The following is a 9,287-nucleotide window of genomic DNA, read 5'->3' on the forward strand; positions in this document are numbered from 1 at the left end:
GAAATTTGGTGGAGGATCAGTGATGATCTGAGGGAAGCTTCAGCCACACTGGAATGGAGCAGATTTTTATTTGTGAAGGACACATGAATCAAGCCATGTACAAGGTTACCCTGGAAGAAAACTTGCTTCCTTCTGCTCTGACGATGTTCCCAAACCCTGAGGATTGGGTTTTCCAGCAGGACAATGCTCCATGCCACACAGCCGGGTCAATCAAATGTATCAAGGTGTGGATGCAGGACCACAAGATCAAGACCCTGTCATGGCCAGCCCAATCACCAGACCTGAACACCATTGAAAACCTCTGGAATGTGATCAAGAGGAAAATGGATGGTCACAAGCCATCAAACAAAGCTGAGCTGATTGAATTTTTGCACCAGGAGTGGCGGGCGGCACGGTGGTGTAGTGGTTAGCGCTGTCGCCTCACAGCAAGAAGGTCCTGGGTTTGAGCCCCGTGGCCGGCGAGGGCCTTTCTGTGTGGAGTTTGCATGTTCTCCCCGTGTCCGCGTGGGTTTCCTCCGGGCGCTCCGGTTTCCCCCACAGTCCAAAGACATGCAGGTTAGGTTAACTGGTGACTCTAAATTGACCGTAGGTGTGAATGGTTGTCTGTGTCTATGTGTCGGCCCTGTGATGACCTGGCGACTTGTCCAGGGTGTACCCCGCCTTTCGCCCGTAGTCAGCTGGGATAGGCTCCAGCTCGCCTGTGACCCTGTAGAACAGGATAAAGCGGCTACAGATAATGAGATCAGATGAGACCAGGAGTGGCATAAAGTCACCCAAGAGCAATGTGAAAGATGGTGGAGAGCATGCTAAGATGTATGAAAGCTGTGATTAAATGTCAGGGTTATTCCACCAAATATTGATTTCTGAACTCATCCTAAGTTCATACATTAGTATTGTGGTGTTTAAACTTGTATATGATCTTGATTTCTATGTATTATTCAAGGTCTGAAAACACTTTTTTTTTGTTATTTTGACTAGTTGTGATTTTCTACAATTCAATGCTCTAAGTGACAACATTTTTATGTGGAATTTGGAGGAAATGTTGTCAGTAGCTTATGGAATGAACGTTTTTGTTTTATGTTCCTAAAACCTATAAATAGTAAAATGAGAGAAACTGGTCATTTTGTCGTGGTCTCTTAATTTTTTCCAGAGCTGTATGTGTATTTCTTGTGTCTCAGTGCCCACGTTATGTCAATCTGTCCTCAATGAAGAGCTCTAATTGACCATTTGAGGCTTGCTGTGTTACCAAACACCCAAAGTGGCACTGAACACAAAGAACGGGACATTTAGTCTCATCCAGCCAACACCACAGGGATTGGTAATGAGACTATTGATAATGGGAGTGTCATCATGGCAGTTCAAACCAAGAGGACGTGTGTCGGAGTTGAATTTGACTCCATGTCAACTAGTAAACTTGTGAGAAATCAAGGATTGAATAAATAACAAATTCATTTTGATAATGAAATTATCTCCGTTTTTATACTTTCAGAGACAGGTTTGTAACCACAGAGACACACACACACACACACACACACACACACACACACAATTGTGGCATTTGGTTAGTTAGCAAGTATACAGTAGCTGTTTAACCAGTTTTAATATAGTGAGCCATTTTATTTGTTTGGTCAACCATTTTGTGCTCAAACATCAGAAATATATCATAGGAACTTCCGAAAAGCGATTATGTTTTGGATGTAACTTAGTCACATTCAACACAGGAACACAGTCTCAAGCATGCAAATTTGTAATAATTAGCATGGTTAATTTGCGAGAAACATTACAATTGTTAAGGTAACGGTTTGGGCCAGTGGACATACATTAGTTTACATACTGTTTCTTTAATCTAAACACATCAGCCTTACTCCTCTGAATTCATATACAGCCCCGATTCCAAAAAAGTTGGGACAAAGTACAAATTGTAAATAAAAACGGAATGCAATGATGTGGAAGTTTCAAAATTCCATATTTTATTCAGAATAGAACATAGATGACATATTAAATGTTTAAACTGAGAAAATGTATCATTTAAAGAGGAAAATTAGGTGATTTTAAATTTCATGACAACAACACATCTCAAAAAAGTTGGGACAAGGCCATGTTTACCACTGTGAGGCATCCCCTTTTCTCTTTACAACAGTCTGTAAACGTCTGGGGACTGAGGAGACAAGTTGCTCAAGTTTAGGGATAGGAATGTTAACCCATTCTTGTCTAATGTAGGATTCTAGTTGCTCAACTGTCTTAGGTCTTTTTTGTCATATCTTCCGTTTTATGATGCACCAAATGTTTTCTATGGGTGAAAGATCTGGACTGCAGGCTGGCCAGTTCAGTACCCGGACCCTTCTTCTACACAGCCATGATGCTGTAATTGATGCAGTATGTGGTTTGGCATTGTCATGTTGGAAAATGCAAGGTCTTCCCTGAAAGAGACGTCGTCTGGATGGGAGCATAAGTTGCTCTAGAACCTGGATATACCTTTCAGCATTGATGGTGTCGTTCCAGATGTGTAAGCTGCCCATGCCACACGCACTAATGCAACCCCATACCATCAGAGATGCAGGCTTCTGAACTGAGCGCTGATAACAACTTGGGTCGTCCTTCTCCTCTTTAGTCCGAATGACACGGCGTCCCTGATTTCCATAAAGAACTTCAAATTTTGATTCGTCTGACCACAGAACAGTTTTCCACTTTGTCCCAGTCCATTTTAAATGAGCCTTGGCCCAGAGAAAACGTCTGCGCTTCTGGATCATGTTTAGATACGGCTTCTTCTTTGAACTATAGAGTTTTAGCTGGCAACGGCGGATGGCACGGTGAATTGTGTTCACAGATAATGTTCTCTGGAAATATTCCTGAGCCCATTTTGTGATTTCCAATACAGAAGCATGCCTGTATGTGATGCAGTGCCGTCTAAGGGCCCGAAGATCACGGGCACCCAGTATGGTTTTCCAGCCTTGACCCTTACGCACAGGGATTCTTCCAGATTCTCTGAATCTTTTGATGATATTATGCACTGTAGATGATGATATGTTCAAACTCTTTGCAATTTTACACTGTCGAACTCCTTTCTGATATTGCTCCACTATTTGTCGGTGCAGAATTAGGGGGATTGGTGATCCTCTTCCCATCTTTACTCCTGAGAGCCGCTGCCACTCCAAGATGCTCTTTTTATACCCAGTCATGTTAATGACCTATTGCCAGTTGACCTAATGAGTTGCAATTTGGTCCTCCAGCTGTTCCTTTTTTGTACCTTTAACTTTTCCAGCCTCTTATTGCCCCTGTCCCAACTTTTTTGAGATGTGTTGCTGTCATGAAATTTCAAATGAGCCAATATTTGGCATGAAATTTCAAAATGTCTCACTTTCGACATTTGATATGTTGTCTATGTTCTATTGTGAATACAATATCAGTTTTTGAGATTTGTAAATTATTGCATTCCGTTTTTATTTACAATTTGTACTTTGTCCCAACTTTTTTGGAATCGGGGTTGTACGTTCCTGTGGGATCAGGTCAAAAGATACATCTGTCTACTGTATAAATTGGCCATAATTCATTTATTTACTAAAACATGAATGATTAAAACAAGTTTAGAAATCAGCTAATTTATGCATCATTTTTAAAATGAGCAGTTTTATTTTTTGGGTGCAAGTATGAAAACACTGTAGCTATAGTCTTGTTAATCATCGAGCTAAATAACAAGCATTTGTTCCAGCTGGCTATAGTGCAGACTGTCCTGGAATACATTGTTAGCCACAACAAATTCCAAATAAGTTGGAATGTTGTGTTAAACTTAAATAAAAACAGAATGCGATGATTTGCAAATCACGGAAACGCTATATTTCAGTGAAAATAATACAAAGACAACATATAAAATATTGAAACTGAGAAATCTTATTGTTTTTTTGAAAAATATTCATTTTGAATTTGATGCCAGCAACATGTTTCAAAAAAGTTGGGACAGAGGCACTGTGATGCATCAACACTCTTAACACCACTCTGCAAATGTTTGGGAACTGAGGAGACCAAGTGCTGTAGTTTTGAAAGAGAAACATTGTCCCATTCTTGCCTGATATACAATTTCAGTTGCTCAATAGTTTGGGGTTTCCTTTGTCATATTTTTCACTTCATAATGCACCAAATGTTTTCAATGGGAGACAGGTCTGGACTGCAGGCAGGCCAGTTTAGCACCTGGACTCTTTAATTATGGAGTCATGCAGTTGTAATATGTGCAGAAAGTGGTCTGGCATTGTCTTACTGAAAGAAGGAAGGCCTTCCCTGAAAGAGACATCATCTGGATGGCAGCATGTTGCTCCAAAACCTGTGTATATCATTCATCAATAATGGTGCCTTCCCAGATGTGCAAGCTACCCATGCTATGTGCACTAATGCCCCCCAGTTTTCCACTTCGCCTTAGTCCGTAATCGTAAATGAGCTCGGGTCCAGAGAAGGTGGCGGTGTTTCTGGAAAATGTTTACATCTGGTTTTAACTTGCATTTGTGGATGCAGTGCTGAAGTATGTTCACAGGCAATGGTTTTCTGAAGCGTTCCTGAGCCAATATAGTGACTTCCACGACAGAATCATGTCTGTTTTTAATGCAGTTCTCCTGAGGGCCTGAGTGTCGGGGCATCCAGTGTAGGTTTTCGTCCTTGTCCCTTGCATCCAGAGATTTCTCCGGGTTCTCTGAATCTTTTAATAAAATTATGTACCATCGATGATGTGATCCTCAAATTCTTTGCAATTTTACAGTGAGGAACATTTTTCTTAAACTGTTGCACTATTTTCTCATGCAGTCTTTTACAGAGTGCTGAACCCCGCCCCATCTTTACTTCTGAGAGACTCTGCCTCTCTGAGATGCTATTTTTATACCCGATCAGGCTACTGACCTGCCTGTTTCCAATTAACCTAATTAGTTTGTTTTTTACATTACACAACATTTTGCTGAAACATGTTGCTGACATCAAATTAAAAATGAGCATATAGTTTTCAAACAACAATAAGATTTCTCAGTTTCAACATTTGCTATAGGGTGGCACGGTGGTGTAGTGGTTAGCACTGTCGCCTCACAGCAAGAAGGTCCGGGTTCGAGCCCCGTGGCCGGCGAGGGCCTTTCTGTGTGGAGTTTGCATGTTCTCCCCGTGTCTGCGTGGGTTTCCTCCGGGTGCTCCGGTTTCCCCCACAGTCCAAAGACATGCAGGTTAGGTTAACTGGTGACTCTAAATTGACCGTAGGTGCGAATGTGAGTGTGAATGGTTGTCTGTGTCTATGTGTCAGTCCTGTTATGACCTGGCGACTTGTCCAGGGTGTACCCCACCTTTCGCCCGTAGTCAGCTGGGATAGCCTCCAGCTTGCCTGCGACCCTGTAGAACAGGATAAAGCGGCTAGAGATAATGAGATGAGATGTTGCTGACATCAAATTCAAAATGAGCATATATTTTTCAAACAACAATAAGATTTCTCAGTTTCAACATTTGATATAGGGCCTTTCTGTGCGGAGTTTGCATGTTGTCCACGTGGGTTTCCTCCGGGTGCTATCATATCATATATTGTCTTTGTACTATATTCAATGAAAGACAGGGTTTCCATAATTTGTAAATAATGGCATTATATTTTTATTTACATTTTACACAGCGTTCCAACTTTTTTGGAATTGGGTTTGGAGCATAATTTTCAAAATTCTTTCATATCTCGTCCCTCAAAAAAGAACCGCAACCCCAAACCTGACCCCTGATTAGATCACGGAGGTGATGGAGGAGCATGTGATTCACTGGAGATTTGAGACTCTGTCTGAGCGTCAAGAAGAACAAAAGTCCCTTTGAGCACGGTCAGGCACAGGCCGTTGTCATGGAGCTCTACCTCCACTTAATGGTACTGAAGAAAAAAAACACACACACACACGGGTTGCTTTACAGATGACTCGTTATTTCACAGTTGGTTGCAGTTTACTCGTCTGCACCTGTGGTTTTTGAGCTGTGTCTCTAATGACGCACATAACGAGGTTTAACGATAGAAGCTTTGCTGTGAGTGGGATGTATGAACAAATGAGAAACTATATTGATGAGTCAAAAGAATGGCCTTCAGGCACTTTATGAAGGTCAGAAGTGAGTCAGCTGCCTCCTCTAGGAAAACAAGTAATGTCAATGTCATGAAAATGTGAACTATTCAGAAACTGTAGTCATCAGTCAAGAAAGCAGTGAAACCTTGCATTCCAGGATGAAAAAAAAAAAGAAATCTGTGACTGTGTAGTATTATTGTGAAATATGTAGAAAATGGTTCTCTGTTCTAATGAGACCAAAATTTGAACATTGTTTTTCTGCCTTAGTGTAAAGCAATACATTTTGGAAGGAGCTGCTCATCACCCTGAGGACACCATTCCCACAGTGAAGCATGGTGGCGGTAGCACCGTGTTGAAGGGATGGGGTTTTTTTCCGTCCCAACTGTAATTGCAGCCAAAGTATTGACCTGAAGGGGGTGAATACTTATCCAACCAACAAATATCTGCCTTTTTGTGTAATTAACCTTTGCGTCATACCATTTTTGCACATTTAATGTGGAGATGCTTTTCATCAGCAGCTGAGTGTACTGACATATGGATACTCATCTCATTATCTCTAGCCACTTTATCCTGTTCTACAGGGTCGCAGGCAAGCTGGAGCCTATCCCAACTGACTACGGGCGAAAGGCGGGGTACACCCTGGACAAGTCGCCAGGTCATCACAGGGCTGACACATAGACACAGACAACCATTCACACTCACATTCACACCTACGCTCAATTTAGAGTCACCAGTTAACCTAACCTGCATGTCTTTGGACTGTGGGGGAAACCGGAGCACCCGGAGGAAACCCACGCGGACATGGGGAGAACATGCAAACTCTGCACAGAAAGGCCCTCGCCGGCCACGGGGCTCGAACCCGGACCTTCTTGCTGTGAGGCGACAGCACTAACCACTACACCACCATCCGCAAATATAAAGAACTTTATCCTTTTTCTTTGCACAACGTGTTTCCGATTTACAAATTAAAAGTCATACTTACATTATAAAATGTATTCAACACATTTAAAGGGATTTAATATCATTGTGTCTGGATTTAAGAAGGTTAGTTAGTGTATTAGTGCTCGGTTTGTTCAAAAAGTGTTTGTTGTTGTCGTGGATTAGGTACACAGGAGACACAAGAGGTTAGATTTCATAATTTATTTCAACAGAATTCCACACATACAGTTTAATAAATAATAAAATGAATATATTATATTTATACAAAAATTCTCTTCAATAAATATCCATTGTCCAGATGAAAAAAGTAAAACAAAAGCCATAAAAAAAAATCATAGGATTTTTTACTACTTGCTTTGTGCAAAAGTGTGCTCACAGTTTAACTCCAGTGCTTCTCTTTCATCATCTTCTTCATCCCCACGTTCAGCATTATGATTGTTTTCTTTTGATATCATTTGCTATGCAGTTTCTCTCCAGTTCCTTACAGGTTCCAGGTTGGTATCTGACAGGTAATGACTGATAACCTCAAGTCCACCTCAGCCATGAGCTCGAGTCGCCGGTCGGATCAAGCTCGTACGTTTGAATTCCTGCTTCGTGTGTGTCCTTTCATTGGAGACAAGTTCAGGGCTTCGCTTGTCTGCTGAGCTCCATGTAGAGCGCAGATTTGAGAAAGCGAGGGTAGCAGTCTTTCTCCATAAGAGTGTAGATCTTCCTCTGGGCCAGATCGAAGCACGACACAGTTGGCTGCTCCATGTTGTTCTTTGTTATATTTTTTGTCTCATGATCAAGATTCACCTGAGGTACAAGAGATAGAAGAACTATTCGTTAAAGATCGCAAACGAGACCATTAAGGAAATATTACTACTCCTTTTCACTGTATTTCATGTACAGTATGTCTTGTTTGATGGATAATTACCTCTCTTGGCGCATCGGAATCAACAAACTCCTCGTAGATTTTCTTGGCTTTGGAGCACAGCTTGGAGGACGTCTTGGTGTTCTTGTAGTCCTCACAGGCGAGGTAGAATGCGATGTTTTCCTCACTGTGCTCAGACAGCAAGAACGCTCGGAAGGCGCACAACCCATCTGCATGGAAAACAACAGCATTGTTTTGTAAGACAATATCCCAGAAATGATATGGACCTCCAATATTCGTGCAGGATCAAAAACGAAGAATCGGTATTGGTGCTTCAGTGTGTGCTGACCTTTGTGAGATAGGAGATTCTGAAGGGACGCGCTCCACTTGAGCGTGTCCTCGGTCCTCAGCTTATCGGTTTTGTTGGACAGGCCCAGGAGATTGAGGTCCTGCTTCAGGAGGAAACTTCCCAAGCGTGCCTTCAGCTCTTTGACTCTGGAAAAGATGATGAGAAAAGACATTAGACAAATCCGACTTTATTTTACTTTCAGAAGCATTTGAAATAACTGCATATAATCTTACTGACTAGATTTACACCTGTGATTATTTCTTATAGCAACCCGAGTAATGGTTTTCTGAATATCTGCACAGTAATAACATTCAATAATTTGAAAAAAAAAGAGCATAAATAAAGGCACCATACCTCTCCAGACAGGTAACTGGCAGTGATTCCAATCCTTGGCACATTTTTTCTCTGAATGTGATTCCCAGCTGGGTCTTGTACCCTTCAGTAATGTCTGTGTTGTTGTGAGAGTTTGGATTCTGACAGAAACGCAGCAGCACGCTACTATTTATACCCTCCAAGGCGTCCTTGTCCTCAGCCAGTAAGGATGAAGTAGGAGGTGCTTCATTCTCCTAAGCTCAGCTGTGACTCATTTCCAGTAGACGGCACTGGCTCCAAGGTTCAAGATAAAAAAAAAACCCAATTAATTTCAGGAAAAAAAAGCATCTAGATTGATTTGACTCAGGAAATGTACGGGCACAAAACAATAGTTGAAAGCAGATGCAGTAGGAAAACATCGTTAATAAGAGAATTCAAAGGAAAATTATCAGTAAGCAGGAATTATCAGTAAATGCAATTTTGCATGATGGAAACCAAATCTGTAATATAATTACTGAAAATGTATCGAAGCACAGAGAGATCAGATTGATTAGAAGTTGGGAATTTGTTTTCACAAATGTATACAAGATGCATTAACGACAAGATAGCAAGCATGATCTTGAGATGAGATGAGATGTGGTTTGCATGAAAGATAGAGAGTCTGTGGAAATGTCCCCATAAACATCACAAAATCAGGTTTCAGGATCAACATGGTGGCTTGCTGGTTAAGTCAGCATGATGTTATGAGTTTACGTCCCAGATGTTGGGATTTTGAGAAGTGAAC

General features: G+C 41.4%; 1 protein-coding gene across 1 annotated transcript; it reads right to left on the minus strand.

The window, feature by feature from the left end:
• Positions 1 to 7,221: 7,221 nt before the first annotated feature.
• On the minus strand, positions 7,222 to 8,648 carry rgs5b (regulator of G protein signaling 5b). Its single transcript, XM_060921584.1, has 4 exons — positions 8,546 to 8,648; positions 8,192 to 8,337; positions 7,906 to 8,072; positions 7,222 to 7,784 (listed from the first exon to the last, which is right to left on the minus strand). The coding sequence occupies exons 1-4, from the start codon at positions 8,587 to 8,589 to the stop codon at positions 7,611 to 7,613; spliced, it is 531 nt and encodes a 176-aa protein (XP_060777567.1). The 5' UTR covers positions 8,590 to 8,648; the 3' UTR covers positions 7,222 to 7,610.
• Between the last annotated feature and the right edge of the window lie 639 nt (positions 8,649 to 9,287).

This window comes from Neoarius graeffei, chromosome 1, assembly GCF_027579695.1.
Source record: "Neoarius graeffei isolate fNeoGra1 chromosome 1, fNeoGra1.pri, whole genome shotgun sequence".
Lineage (NCBI taxonomy): Eukaryota > Metazoa > Chordata > Actinopteri > Siluriformes > Ariidae > Neoarius > Neoarius graeffei.

Bases quoted from the DNA above. Each gene is read 5' to 3' on its own strand.
- rgs5b (XM_060921584.1), bottom strand. From the start codon at position 8,589: ATGTGCCAAGGATTGGAATCACTGCCAGTTACCTGTCTGGAGAG. The intron at 8,338-8,545 runs GTATGGTGCCTT...CATCTTTTCCAG, and splicing joins CCAGTTACCTGTCTGGAGAG to AGTCAAAGAGCTGAAGGCAC. The intron at 8,073-8,191 runs GTCAGCACACAC...TTTTCCATGCAG, and splicing joins GAATCTCCTATCTCACAAAG to ATGGGTTGTGCGCCTTCCGA.